This window comes from Myxocyprinus asiaticus, chromosome 22, assembly GCF_019703515.2.
Source record: "Myxocyprinus asiaticus isolate MX2 ecotype Aquarium Trade chromosome 22, UBuf_Myxa_2, whole genome shotgun sequence".
NCBI lineage: Eukaryota > Metazoa > Chordata > Actinopteri > Cypriniformes > Catostomidae > Myxocyprinus > Myxocyprinus asiaticus.
This window is the reverse complement of record NC_059365.1, coordinates 10,785,225-10,800,311: the sequence shown is the minus strand read 5'-3', so window position 1 is coordinate 10,800,311 and position 15,087 is coordinate 10,785,225. Positions and strand designations below refer to the sequence as shown.

Sequence of the window (15,087 nt, the reverse complement as noted above, 5' to 3'; positions counted from 1 at the left end):
TTAAACCAAAGCAGTGAATATAACAAGCCATGTAAAATCATTGCACAGAATTCACATTAAAACATCTCACTCCCACTGCTAAATATGTGCATTTAATTTTTTGTCTCTGATTATTTAAAAATAATTGTCAGAAAAAGGGGCAGAATGTCTCTTGTGGCAAAGCGTCTGAGAGTCACTGTTGCAAGGGGACACGTCATTATCCACACACTTCCTGTTGAGCACCTGGAAGCTCTTCCCTCTCGTCTGAGGCTTTTTCCTCTCCTTTTCTTTGTCTTTTTCTATCTCCTTTTCTCGTTTCTTTCTCTCCTCCCTTTCTTTTCTCTCACTCTCTCTCTTCCTCCGCCTCCTCTCTTTTGCAGTCAACTTTTCTTCTTTCTCGCTAAAGTCTTGAATGAGGATTTTAGGGACGGGGGTTTTATTGGTCTCCCCCCGGAGACGGCTGAAGAGACCCAGACATTTGGGAGCACCTGTCTTTGTTGGTGAACCTGAGATGGACTGAGTGTGTGTCTCTTGTGTGCTGTCTTCTTTGGGTGTGTGAATCTGCTTTGGCACTCTGAAAGTGTCCTCCGAGAGGATTGTGGGATAGGATGACCGTGAGCTGGAAGTCCTGCCGACACGGTGCTGAGTTGGCGGGATATTTGGCATTGAAAGTTTGGATGTTGTTTTCGACTGGGACTCTAAATCCTGGTTGTTGACTGGTATTGCACATACACCGTTATGCAGAGAGTTGCCAGATCCATCAGCAGAGTCCACTATGTTGCACTCTGGGTTGCCAGATGCAACAGCAGAATCCACTACAGGGCTCTCATGGTTCCTAGATTGAATTGTAACCTCAGTGCACTCTGGGTTGCCAGATCCAACATGCACTTCGTTGCTTTCTGGGTTGCTAGATTCAGAAGTAACATGCACTTCTTTACACTCTGGGTTGCCTAATCCAACAACAGAATGTTCTAAATTGCTCTCATGGTTACCAGATCCAATTGCAACCTGATTGCACTCTGAGTTGCCAGATCCAACTCCAACATGCACTTTGTTGCTTTCTGGGTTGCCAGATACATTTCCAATTTGCACTTCGTTGTTACTAGATTCAGAAGTAACATGCATTTTTGTACACACTGGGTTGCCACATCCATCAGCAGACTCCGTTGCATCACTCTCTGGGCTGCCAGATACAGTTGCAACATTAACTTCATTGCTTTCTGGGTTGCCAGATCCTGTTCCAACAAGCACTTGATGTCTTTTTGGGTTGAGAGATCCAGTCGTAACATCCACTTTTTTACAATCTGGGTTGTCAGATCTATTAGCAGACTCCATTGCATCACTCTCTGGGTTGCCAGATCCAGTTGTAATATGAATGCACTGTGAGTTGCCAGATTTACAAGTACCATCCTCTCTTTTGTATTCAAGGTTGTGTGAATCTTTAGAAGCATCCATTTCACAGCACTTTATATTTTCAGATCCAGTTGTTTTATTTCCTTCACAGTGTTCTGTGTTAATCTCGCTGGTTTCTATGTTACGACACATAGCAACAGGAGCAGCATTAACGATTATGTTCTCAGAGTTTTTAGATGCCACTGCAAGATCTTCCTCCCAAGTTTCATGGGTGTCAGTTCTATCAGAAGCACCCTCTACACTCTGTTCAGGGTTGCCAGATCTTAATATAACTTCCACTTCTTTGGAATCTATTTGACTGTGTTGTGAGTCACTAGATCTTTCAGTAGCATCCATGTCATTATGCTGTGGGTCACTGGATTGGGATTGGTGTACAGGATCTGCTAAGCCAAGAGGACAGACTGATCTGTTTGGATGCTCAATTTCAATTTCTTGCAGTGTCTCTTTGTCACAGATATGATCATCACTGTCTCTTTCCTCTAGCTTTACCTCCTGTCTTTCTTCTTCCTTTCCTTTCTCTCTCTCCTCTGGGATCTCTCCATCACTGACCACTTTATGCTGAAACCCTGCTTCCTCCATACCTACATCAGTATAGTTTTCACCAATGGGTTGTTCTTCATATTGACCTCTGGATGTGTGAGATCTCCGGTCTTCTTGAAAAACTGGTTTCTGTACTTCTGCCTCTGTGATATTTTCCAGATTTTTTCGATTTTCCTCATCTTGCTGGTTGTCTTCGGGTATTATGACTTTTTGCAAAGTATCTGTTTCTGCTCCATCTCGTTTGCAGCCCCATGACTGTATTTCCTCTTCCTGTTTACCAGTGTTAGTCTGCATGTCCGCTACCTGTGCATCATAGTTTGTTTGTATGCTTTCCTCAGATGACTCTGAAGTTATCTTAATTTCCACGTTCTGTTCATCTTGACATGTATGTTTCTCTGTGTTCTCATCTTGATTTGTCTGCTCTTTTGTACTCCGTTCAATTTGATTTGTCTTATTCTCTGTATTCTGTAGATCTTGACATGTCTCTTTTTCTACATTTGATTCATGATGTTCATGTGTCTGTATATCCTCTTCCACCACACTCGCAGCAATTCTTTCTTTATCATCATATTTACCTTCTCCTGTTGCTGAAGTGTCGTTGTGTTGGTTTAAAGATACTTCTGTTTCTTCCTTGCAATTACCTGTATCTGTATGTAAGGTATCCTCCTGTTTAACAGAATCTCTCTCTGTCACAATCTGTATATTTGACGTGCAGATTCTGTCTTCATGCCCTTCCTCAAAAACATCAGACTCAATACTGTAAGACACCACCAGCACTTTTGGGTTTTGTGGTGGTGTAGTTGTGTGTGTGTTGTGATCTTTCTGTTTGTGTGTATACAGTTCATGTGCTAGCCTGTCTTGCTTTGCCCTCTGCTCCCCAATGACACCACACACACTCTTTCTCCTCATCTCTTCATCATCACTCTCCTCCATCAAACCTTGTGAGAAATTTCTTCCTCCTCCGTCCCACTCCTCTGTCTCAGTCCGACTACTCCTCTTTCTCCATTTCTTTCGCAAAATAGAGGGAGAGAGAGAGGAATGTGATCTCATTAGAGGAAGAGTCAGGTTCCCTTTCTGTCTTTCCTTCTTTTCATTTTCCCTTAGTTTCTCCTGTCCTCTCTCCCATGCCATCCTGTATCCATGACAGCGCCCTCGTGGGTCAAAAGTCGAGTTTGGTCTTTCTATTTTCCACTTTTCCATCTCTTTCTCTGTTTGTTTTTGCAGGTCTGCCAAGGACAGGGGCACAGAACACACCTAAGGGTGTAACATTTGTTATGAGTAAAGAAATCTGACAACGCTTATTCAGATTAGTTGAAATACACAAGCACTATTACTACCTCGTGAATAAAGGTGTCAGCCTGAACATTTTGGACACGCTCTTTAACACTTCGCAGTCGCTCCAGAGTTTCCATTTGTCCATCGCACTCTTTTCGTAGTCGAACCTCTCCAAGACAACGCCGCACCAGTACCACAGCAACTTGGAACAAAATGCGCACACCTGCATTACACACAATGTTTTGTCACTACTAGGACTTGAACATAGGGCTGGGTGATATGGCAAAAAAATTATATCTTGATTTTTTTCAACTTTTAAATGTACTCAACTAAATAGTAATTCCAACATGATTAAAATAACATGTTCTTCATTAGAATGCAAGGCAACCTGGTTAGAGAAATCAAAGTTCTTTTCATTATAGGTGTGCAAGAAAAATGCACAAAAAAAAAAAAAAGACTGCACCACACAGGAAATTGTCAACATAGTGTAAATGTAAAATAAATTAAAATCTAATAAACTGGTGTTCAGAAATAATAGTATAAAATAAGAAAACTGCAAAATACATCTTAGCCAATGTAGGTATTAATTATTATCTAAACCAAGTCTATCTAGAAAGTTATCTAGAAATCAATATCTAGAAATGATCAAGCTTATCTAGAAAGTACTCCTATATCAAACAATTTGTATGTATAATCATAAGCCCTCTAGCGATACATGCTGCGCAGAATTAAGAACTGATATATCACTACAATTCAACTCGCAAAGTTTGTCAAAATGATTGCTGGCCAGATGTTGGCTATAGATGCAGTGCACTTCAAACAGAACAAAGCTTATGCAGATGATTTCATATGAAGCGCCTGTAACTGTCACATAACTAACACTTTATTACGGGTATTTAAAGAAAAGAAAGGAGAACGTTCAACAACATGGCCAGATAAGGTCTGATTAAGCCTGTGTATTTACGCATGATGAACGAGGTTAAGCTACAGTCACACTGTACTATCGTACTGGAAATATTACTGGTGTCTTACACCGATCAGCCACAACATTAAAACCACCTGTCTAATATTGTGTAGGTCCCCCTCGTGCCACCAAAATAGCATTCTGAGATGATATTCTTCTCACCACAATTGTACAGTGCGGTTATCTGAGTTACCGTTGTCAGTTCGAACTAGTCTGGCCATTCTCTGTTGACCTCTCTCATTAACAAGGCATTTCCATCTGCAGAACTGCCCCTCACTGGATGTTTTTTGTTTTTGGCACCATTCGGAGTAAATTCTACAGACTGTTGTGGTCTGGTACAACAGAAAAACTGGCTTTTGCCGTCATTCATTGTGTATTGGCTTCTTTCGTATTTTGTTTCTGACTTAAAAGCGTGACATGTCGAGCTTCAAAGGTGCACTTGAAGGCAGCATAAGGTCCATTATCATATACTTTCGAGTGTGGAATAAATGAATCATAGTTTACAAATTTGCCTGTGAATAGGGCATTTCTACAATGGCATCCGGTAACCAAAATCTTTTGCTTTTGTATTAAGTCCAAGACCACTTTCCAATTGACTTTGTTTTGAAAGTGCACCTTTAAATCTAGCAAATACATATACTAACCATAGCAGAAGAAGAGATCCCAGACTCTGAGTAAAGTGTTGAAAGGTAAGTGCCGGCTGTACAGACACATCAACCAATCAGTGGCAAACATGAGAGGCTCCACCCCCTGATTCTGTAGGTGTTTGTGTGCAGCTGGACACAGTTTTTTTAATACACTCGAGAGTACAGCTGCATCGAAAAGAACACCTTCCTAAAAAGAAAGAAAACCAGAGGGAGTTTGGACCATTTTTTATTTACATTTTGAAGCTGAAGTTTGCAACAATTTCAATGTTATAATTCTTTCTCCTTTCCCAGCTTAATGTGCAGAGACAACTATTAGTAAGCCATTCATAGGCTGATTTCCTCAAAAAATGTCAAATGTTCTGTTTGAGCGTTGGCTGAATCAGTTGTGCGAGTTTGGTGCAGAACTATCTGTTTGTTCAATCAGACGGGAGGGATTTCTGGGAAACCTGTTTGAAAACATTGTTTATTTTTGCAATTTTGTTTGGTGACGCCAGTGGTGCAGAAATTACACACTTCAGCGTTACCAGTCTTTTCCATGATTATAGTGGAGATGTCTTACCAACAGAGGGCTGTAGTAGCCAGGAAGGTAGAGCTCACTAATCTGCACCAAACACCAGAATGCCTCCTAAAATAGAAAGAAAATATCCAGAATTAGGCTACGTTCAGAATATCATACTACCATTAACATACTTTTATTATTTCGACATTATGTATACTATGTATAGTATTCAAATTTTCTGAATGCACAGTACATTCAGATTACCTACTACAATTGTCAAAATGTTCAGAAGCTACACAACCAGAGCACACTGCACTGGGTACTATATCCAACAATGCAATATGCTCCATTTGACCTTTCATTTCAAGTGTGACAAATTAACAGGAAGAAATACCTGACATAATATTTTTTAAATTTTTCTTGATTCATTATTTGATCAGACTGTGAGTTAAAATATTTTTACACAACTGTTCAAAAGTTTGGAATCACTATTACATTTTTACGCTTTTGAAAGCAGTCTGTATATTCAGATATACAGCTGAAGTTTCATCCCCTGCAAACTGTAGCTCTTCCCAAAGATGTTATTGGGTTGCAGGACACTTCTAATGGACCTTACGATCAAACTTTTCTCACAACAGATAAATACCTCAAACATGGATTCATCCATTATTTATACACATTTCTTTGTAATTAAATTTTTTTATTGATTCCTACATTAAATAAGAAGAGCAAAACATATATACATGGAATCAACATTTAAACCCCGCAACCACCCCTCCCAATCCCCAACCCCACCCTGACCCCCAACAAACATCCCTGTGGTCACATATGAGTATATAGACATGATTATAGACACACAAAAATAAATAAATAATAATAATAATAATCACACGTCCAGCAACGTCAGATATCCGCCCCATTTCTCCATAAACAAATTCAATTTCCCTAGTTTCCAAAAAGACCCATCTTCAAAGGCCGCCACCCTCCCCATCTCTGAGCACCACTCCTGAAATGAGGGCGCTCCAGCTGACCTCCAACCCCTTAAAAGTATCTGTCTGGCGATCATGACGCTGGTTAGGACCCAACTCTTTATGTGTCTATTCTCAACGTCGATGACCACCCCATTGCCCAAAATACAGAGTCTAGGGCAAAATGAAACCAGAGTGCCCAATACATCACACACAAGACTCTGAACCTTCAACCAAAACTCCTGGATCTTAACACACCCCCAAAAGACATGGGTTATTTCTCCATCCTCTGATTGGCATTGCCAGCAGGTTGGTGTGTCTTTAAGACCAAGCCTATACAATCTAGATGGGATCCAATAGAATCTTGAATGTAAAATCTTGAATTGCATAAGGTGCACCCTTGCATCTCTAGATGCAGACTTGATGTTTTTTAGAAACCTAGCCCACTCTCCCTCCTCCAATATCAAGTTTAAATCTTTCTTCCATAATCTCTTGAGAGAAGATGAAGCTCCGTCCCCCAGACTCTGAATTAGTAGGGAGTAATACACTGATGCCTCATGACCTTTTCCAAAAGCGATAATCACCAATCCCAGAGTATCTGCCGCTTTAGGGGGGTGTATGCTACTCCCAAAAATAGTACAGAGTAGGTGGCGAGCTGTAAATACCTAAAGAACTGAGATCTGGGAATCCCAATATGTTGAACCATATTTTCAAAAGATCTCAACACTCCACTCTCATATAGGTCACTGAGTGTATTAACCTCCCTCACAATCCACTCTGTCCAGTGGAAAGGGGATTTATTAATACATAATTTGGTGTTAAGCCATAAGCTCGAGACAACATTTAAATAAATGTCCAAATTAAACACTCTGGACACTTTTGACCATACCGAGTGTAAATGCGAGATAACGGGGTGTAATTTAACTTCTCCTGTTAGTTTGATAGAAAGCCTTTGCAATGGCAAAATAGGGGCAAGAACTTCCTGTTCAATACAAAACCAGGGAGGGACACTCTCAGGTGGAAGTGACTAATGAGCCAAATGTCTGAGACCGAACGTGTAATAATAAAACAAAATTTTGTCAATCGGCCTATGCAGCTTACTGAAATGTAATCTGGGACGTTTCCCATTCCAAATGAAGGACTTTGCTATGCTATCAAATTGTTTGAAATAAGAAAGGGGGACATCTATGGGGAGAGATTGTAGCAGGTATTTGAATTCTGGAATACAGTTCATTTTAATAACATTAACCTTCCCAATCATAGATAAATGTAATGAAGCCCACCTGCCCACATCACTCAAAAACCTTTTTATTAAAGGGTCAAAATTAACTCAACTAAATCACACAAATTTACTGGGAATAAAATACCCAAATATTAATGCCCTGTTTGGGCCACTGAAAGGCACCTGGCTGAAAAGTCATTATCGGGCAGTATGCTGTCAGATCCAAAGCTTCAGATTTAGACCAATTATCTCTGTATCCCGAGAACTTAGAAGAGGAATTAATAATTCTGTGGAGGCAAGGCATAGATCTAGAAGGGTCAGAGACAAATAATAAAATATCATCTGCGTAAAGCAAAAGCTTATTTGCCACACCTTCCGCCATCACCTCCTTTCTTATCGCGTCTGCTAATGGTTCCAGGGCAAGACAGAACAAAAATGGGGAAAGAGGGCAACCCTGCTGGGTGCCTCTGTCCAGAGTAAAATAATCTGAAATTAATCTGTTTGTTTGTACCGCCGCTACCGGGTGTCTATAAAGTAATTTAATCCATCCAATAAAAGTATTCCCAAACCCTTATATTTCCAAAATCTTAAAAGATAATTCCATACTACCATATCAAACGCCTTTTCGGCGTCAAGTGAGATGGTCACGACCGGAGACTGATCATTCGCCACTGACCATATAATATTGGTGAAACGCCTAATGTTATCAGAAAAGCTGCGGCCCCGAATAAACCCCACCTGATCTATGTGTATAAGAGATGTCATAACTTTACTTAATCGGTTAGCCAGAATTTTTGACAATATTTTTACGTCTAGCTGGATCAGGGAAACTGGATGGTAACTCTTATACTCACTTGGATCTTTGTCCTTTTTAAGAATCAGACTGATCCGGGCTTGTATCGTGATTGGCGGACGCTTTCCATTCTTTACTGCTTCCTCATAAACTTCTAACAAAAGTGGAGCCAGTTCTGTAGCATAAGCTCTTAATTACCTCGCCGAGCTCCTCCAAGGTTATCTCAGAATCAAGAGTATTATTTTGCTCAGTCGTTAGTTTAGGGAGTTTTAATGGTTCCACAAAGTTTCTAATATCTTCATCGGTAGATGAAGATGTGGAACTATAAAGATCAGATAAAATTCTTTAAAAGTATTAATCATATCAATGGCTGAGGTAAATATTTCACCACCCACAGATTTCACTGAAGGAAAGGTAGAAAAAGACTCTCTCTGCTTTACATATCTAGCCAAAAGCTTCCCTGCTTTGTCCCTCAACTTAAAGTATGACTGTCTTCGCCTGAATAACCAAAACTCCACCTTCTGTGACAAAATAGTATTATATCTGTATTTCAATCGGGTCAATTCTCTGAGGCCATCAGATGACATTTGGCACTTCAGCTCTGCCTCGGCACTTTTAATATTCCCTTCCAATTCCACGAGTTCTTGTGCTTTGGATTTTTTGGTAAATGAGGCATACTGAATGATCCAACCCCTAAAAACCATCTTAAGTGCCTCCCAAGCCGCGCCCACAGAGGATACTGAGGACCAGTTGGTCTCCATTTAAACATTGATTTCAGCCTTTAGCATTTGTTGGAATTCAGGATTTTGCAAAAGGGATACATTAAAGCGGCAACTATGTGATTTCTATATGTTGCAACAACTCTAAACTCACCAGGGTGTGATCTGAGACTAAAATGTTTCCAATTAAGCAATCCACAACAGATGAAATGAGGGATTTAGATATATATATATATATATATATATATATATATATATATATATATATATATATATATATATATATATAAATCTATTCTAGAATAAATCTTATGGACTGATGAAAAAAAATGTATAGTCCATACCAGATAGGTTGAAAAGTCTCCAAATATCTGTAAGACCAAGATTTTAACACATCCTGTGAAGCGTCACTGTTGCTCTAGGAGACTTACACACTTTTGCTTCACTATGATCAAGGACTGAGTCCATCAAAAGATTAAAGTCTCCTCCCAATATTATATCATGAGGGGTGCCAGTGGCTTGTAACATCCCTTCAAGATCTATAAAAAAGCCCTGATCATCAATGTTAGGTGCGTAAATATTAGCCAAAATCAACCTTTGCCCCTGAATTTCTGCTAAAACAATAATGACTCTTCCTAATTTACCATTAATCTGTTTGAGACATTTGAATTGTAGACGCTACTTATCAATGAAATGACTCCCCTGCTCTTACTTGAGCTAGCATTAAAGAAAACATGCCCACCCCATATCTTCCCAAATTTTTCAGCTTTGTGTGGGGAAAGATGCATTTCTTGAAGAAACACTATATCATATTTCTTATGTTTAAGAAAAGAAATAACCTTCCTTCTTTTTATGGGGTGCCCCAACCCATTCACATTCCACGTGGAGAGAAGCAATCCACTCATATTAACATTTGACATTTTGACATATTAGAAAAAATAGATTGTGTGTCAAAAACAAAATTATAAAGACCATATTCCAACATTAGAGCAACAAACAAACCCCAAACTTTCCCCAGATAAAAAACAGAAAAAAGAAAAATGTGCACATTAACCCAGCGCACGACAGCGCCAACCGGCATCCATCCCTCTAAACTCGAACCGTCCATGTATGCCTACGAGAGCCCCTGCGACAACTTTGTTGTCGGATTGCTCATGTCCGGTGTTTCTACACAAAGTTTGTGAGACAGAATTACACAACAGAAAATAATCTGTAAACAAACTCCAGCCAATAGGCAGGATAAACACAAAGATGTGTAGATTTATCCACAACTGTTCCGAAGGAGTGTTATTCCACAAAACAAACTCCAGCCGCTAGGCAGAACCAGCACAAAAAGAAAGCAAAAAGGACCTCAGTTTCCTTGGACAGTCAAGTGAATGTTCAGTGAGTCAGGCTCAATCGGCTGATACACGAGAGCAACAAGTACCTTAACCACTCCAATGTCCTGCAAGAAATACTCCACAAAACAAACTCCAGCTAATAGGAGGCATAAGAACAAATAACGTGCAGATTCATCCACAAACTGTTCCGAAGGAGTGTTACTCCACAAAACATACTCCAGCCACTAGGTAGAACCAGCACAAAAAGAAACAAAGAAGGCGCTCAGTTCCTCGGACGAACAAGTGAATGTTCAGTGAGTCAGGTCCACTCGGCTGCATAGAAAGTATCACACAATAACTTACTCATTCCATTGACTTTATGAAGGACATTGCTTGCTGTGGGCATGTAAATATTTTGCGGCCATCCTTAGTATCTATTCTCAATTTGGCTGGGAACATCAGATCAAATGCAACCTTCCGTTGATGTAAGAGTTTCTTGCATTCCTTGAATCCATCATGTTTCTCTCTTGTCGAATTTGCAAAGTCTGGGAACAAGAAAATGCTGTGGTTCTTCCAAGAAAGCCTTCCTTTACTCCTCGCCTCGTGAAATGCGAGAACAGATGATCTCAGAAATTTGGCCAAAATTGATTGGGGCCTGTCTCCCTCAGCGCATCTCCGAGCCAGGACTCTGTGGCCTGTTATGTCGAGCAGACTCAGAAAGAGCTCGTCTAGGAATTTCACCATATCTCGACCTTCTTCGTTCTCAGGAATTCCAACAATTCTGACGTTATTTCGCCGGCTACAATTCTCTAAATCTTCCAACTTTTCCCAAATGCGTTGCAAGTCCGTCATGGTCGCTAACAGGTTAGCAGCTAATTCCCCCTCCGATGACTCCAGATAATCGATCCTTTCTCAACATCCGCCATTCTTGTAACCATCTCAGTGAATTTCGTCTCCATGGAAGTGATCGATCAACGTATTACAGCAAGATCCTCCAAGTCCGCTATGACCTTTGCCAGCATTTCCGACATGCTCGACAGTTGACGATGAATCTCTCCCTCTGCACTGTCCAAACTGAGTCCCTGGTCTGCGGCCCTGTCTGGGGTATCAGCTTTATTTTTGACATATTGTCTTCATAGAATAGTTATGGATCAGGGTGTATAGAATCTCACTGGTTTATGACATAAAAAGTATTAAAAACTAGCAAAGTGCACAGAGCTGTTTCAACATCTTTTTAAACATAACTTTTGCCTAACCATTAACTAACCCTGTGATCAGATGGAATTTAAAGGTTCATAAGTATGCTGTTCAAGCCCCAAACCCAGCCAAACCCTAACCCTTAAATTTGATTTGTTGATAAGAATGTTGTTACAGGACAAACAAGGAGCTAGATCCAGGAACATACCCTACTTTGAAAAATCACAGACACTTTTTTCGGGGATGGTATTCAGCTGTTTAACAAGTGTTCTAAAAGATCTAATATATAACTGGGCATACAATAATGACTAGACAGGTACCTCAGCAGGCATGTTCATCAGGAGGACAGCTGCCACTGGGCCCTGTGCCTGACAGTAGCCCTCTTCTGGTCGGTACTGCGTGTATGCTTTCAGAACATGCAGCAAGTCCTTCTGACTGTGCATCAGAAAAAGATGAGACAGTCAACGGTATGTATGCGGTTTCGTGACTAACGTATTCTTGAATTATTATGTTACAAATTCTTCTGTTCAGTGTCATATCTCACTGCAAAGAGAGGAGGAAAGACCAAAACAGGATCTCTAAAAGAAAGAAGAGCTTGGGTACCCATGGCCATCTTTGGACTGGAACATCTCATGGAAGGGAAATTGTCTGTCTGTGTCCCTTTTGATGATGTCAGTCCATCCCTGCTGATCCAGAGCTTCAACTAGACGCTAACACAAAGGGGACATGGGACATAATGTAAGAATGTAAAAAATTTGTAAAAAATAAAATAAAATAAAAACTGGTGCAATGTCCTATTATTATTCACTTACTTCGTACAGTTTTACATTTTTCTTCATTCTCTCCATAGCACCACAGAGCAGTGGCCAGCACTTAGCCCTGACCGATGCTGGGATGCCCTTCTGACATTGACTTTTGACCTAAGACATTAGACATAAGAAGAGAGATGAGCAAGATTCTCCAATTCTTCCAGATTTACCATAGAGATATTTATACATTAATCTCCTCGCATCTGTTATTGCGTAAGATATTGAATAATGAAGATTTCTTTGATTTGACATCTTAAACAATTACTTCACCCTAAATGCAACAAAGCAATATGCAATTTTATATACATGTACACACCTTGTTGCTTTTTTTCTCCATCACTTGCTCCCATTGTTTTATGAGGCCGAGCCACTTCGTCTCTCGATGTCTCACTAACTCAGGACAGGGACCATCACTGTCAAGAACACACACACACACACACACACACACACGGAAATACCATATTACTGTATTTACTCATATAGGAAAGAAAAATCACAATTGAGAACTCTTTAATATTGTCCTTCAATTGTGTTTCCTATATGTCAATGGGATAAAATGGAGACTTTTGCTTAAAGGGATAGTTCACCCAAAAATTTAAATTCTCTCTTCATTTAATCACCCTCATGCCATCCCAGATGTGTATGACTTTATTTCTTTTGCTGAACATAAATAAAGACTTTTTGAAGAATATTTCAGATCTGTAGGTCCTTCTATTATTAATTCTCTAAAGAAATTTTTGGAGAAACATATGAGACAAAGCTGATCCTTCAATGAAACATAACTGAGACCTTCATTAAGTCTCCTGAGCTCTGAAAGAGCAACTTCTGTGCAATACAATTTTCCTTGCATACTATTGCATACTACAGCAGTGTAGAAAATTTACTTTTACATTAAGGAGCAATATTTGCCTACTGGATTTGATTTTCGGTGGCATTTTTATCTTTATGAAGCATTATTTCTTCCATAGCCCCCCTGAATTTATGACCCAGGACTACAGTATATTACTGCTACTGTAGGAGGTAGTGCAATGTGACAGTAACTGTCAGTGACATTAATATTTTCTAATGAAGCAGAGAATCACACACCTCTACCCAACTTCCCTAACTCACTTTTGTTAAAAGAGTCTCCAGATGAGTGCAATGCATGGGTGTCATAAGAGGCAAACACGCAGAAAACAGGAAACCACACTGTGACAGCCCAAATATCACTATGGTAACATGACAGGATGTTGAGACTGAGAAAATGAGAGTCAGAGGTATGGAAGGTAACAGTTATGTGTATAGTTGAGAGTATAGTTATCTGCATTGCTAATTAATAGATCACATAATTGGGTCAAAAATGTCCTTTAAAGATTATTTGACAACACATGGTACTTTACTATCAAACACACTGAGTTCAACTGGTGCTTACAGGATACAAATAGTATCACAAACACTGATATCAACTTCCAAACTAACTCTAGAGCACATATGACGGATGATGTGAATGCACAGACACCAACACTGACCTGTCAGTTTCGCCGTTTCCTAGAATGAACCCAAAACGGTTAGTCTCTACGACCGTGACTCCAGACCCAGATTTCCCCTCCTCATCCTGGTCCGTCTTATCAGACATCTATATGCATGAAAGAGAAAGATATCTATAAGCATTTAACATCACATTAAATAACCAAAATCCATTAACATATTTTGAAATGTGATGCACAATTCTATTGATTTTTGTACAGATTTTGCATGTTGGATTCTGATAAAGAGCTTGGCAGTGCATCCTGTCCTTTATATTTCTGAATGTAGAATATATTAAACACAAAAAGCAGGCTAGTATTTTACATAACACAATACACTTGCCATAGTTTGGGCAGAATCTAGAATGTATTAAATAGACATTGAACTGGCCCAAAACATGTGTGCAAATATACATTAATCACAGATTTAGCATTATATATTTATCAGATCAATAGAAACACGTCATTAATTGTGAGATAGAGGTAAACTGAGCAAACGTTACCTTAACACTTCTGCCTAACTGAAAATGCGGTTGTCCTTTGATGGGAGGGAAGACAACTGAGAAAATGACTTCCGCTGTAAAGTCAGCTTGTGTGTTTGTGTGTGTGTTTCAATAACTGGGTGCTGGAGGAATAGGCTGGGCAGATCCTCATTAATTATGAAAGTTTTCAGAGTTATTACTTAGTGTTAACCAATCAACAGGAAGTGAGAGTATGAAACATTTTGGGTAGATGACAAATAGCATTGGCATAGACATGTAGTTGATAGAAAACATGGCATATTGTTTATAATAACATCTATTAATTTAGGTTAAAATGTATGTTTATGTGATAGGGAAAGTATATATTTTAGATGATGTAACAGGTCACTATTTATTTTTCACCATTTTTATTGAACTTTTCGGTTCACCCACATAGTCCTGCCATGTGACATGAATTTTGCACATATTATTTCTTATATAAGGTCAAAAAATGGATGTATAATTATAATATACAAGAATATATAAATGAATTTTCAGGTTTTTTTTTTTTATTGGATTAAATTAATATTTCGGTTCAGTACAAGTAAAGCTCAATGGACAGCATTTCTGGCATAATACTGATTACCACAAAAGCTAGTTTTGACTTGACCCTCCTTTTCTTTAAAAAAAGGAAAAATCGAGGTTCCAGTGAGGCACTTACAATGGAAGTGAATGGGGCCAACAGGTAAACGTTAAAATACTCACTATATCAAAATG

At 39.3% G+C, this 15,087-nt stretch overlaps 1 protein-coding gene across 2 annotated transcripts; it reads right to left on the bottom strand.

The window, feature by feature from the left end:
* Positions 1-97: 97 nt before the first annotated feature.
* LOC127413223 (uncharacterized) lies at positions 98-14,472 on the bottom strand. Of its 2 annotated transcripts, none has more exons than XM_051650175.1 (10): positions 14,353-14,472; positions 13,853-13,959; positions 12,661-12,757; positions 12,348-12,455; positions 12,139-12,245; positions 11,856-11,970; positions 5,378-5,443; positions 4,816-5,005; positions 3,270-3,430; positions 98-3,186 (listed from the first exon to the last, which is right to left on the bottom strand). In XM_051650175.1, the coding sequence occupies exons 2-10, from the start codon at positions 13,957-13,959 to the stop codon at positions 115-117; spliced, it is 4,023 nt and encodes a 1,340-aa protein (XP_051506135.1). In that variant the 5' UTR covers positions 14,353-14,472; the 3' UTR covers positions 98-114. The 2 variants fall into 2 exon arrangements, with proteins under 2 accessions (XP_051506135.1, XP_051506136.1); XM_051650176.1 differs by having other exon boundaries at positions 3,270-3,409.
* Between the last annotated feature and the right edge of the window lie 615 nt (positions 14,473-15,087).

What these genes read in the sequence shown, in the direction of transcription:
- LOC127413223 (XM_051650175.1), bottom strand. Translation starts at nt 13,959, where the DNA reads ATGTCTGATAAGACGGACCAGGATGAGGAGGGGAAATCTGGGTCTGGA. An exon ending in CAGTCCAAAGATGGCCATGG is followed by an intron (nt 11,971 to 12,138) that starts GTACCCAAGCTC and finishes TCTGATGCACAG; the next exon opens with TCAGAAGGACTTGCTGCATG. An exon ending in CTGACACCTTTATTCACGAG is followed by an intron (nt 3,187 to 3,269) that starts GTAGTAATAGTG and finishes TTACACCCTTAG; the next exon opens with GTGTGTTCTGTGCCCCTGTC.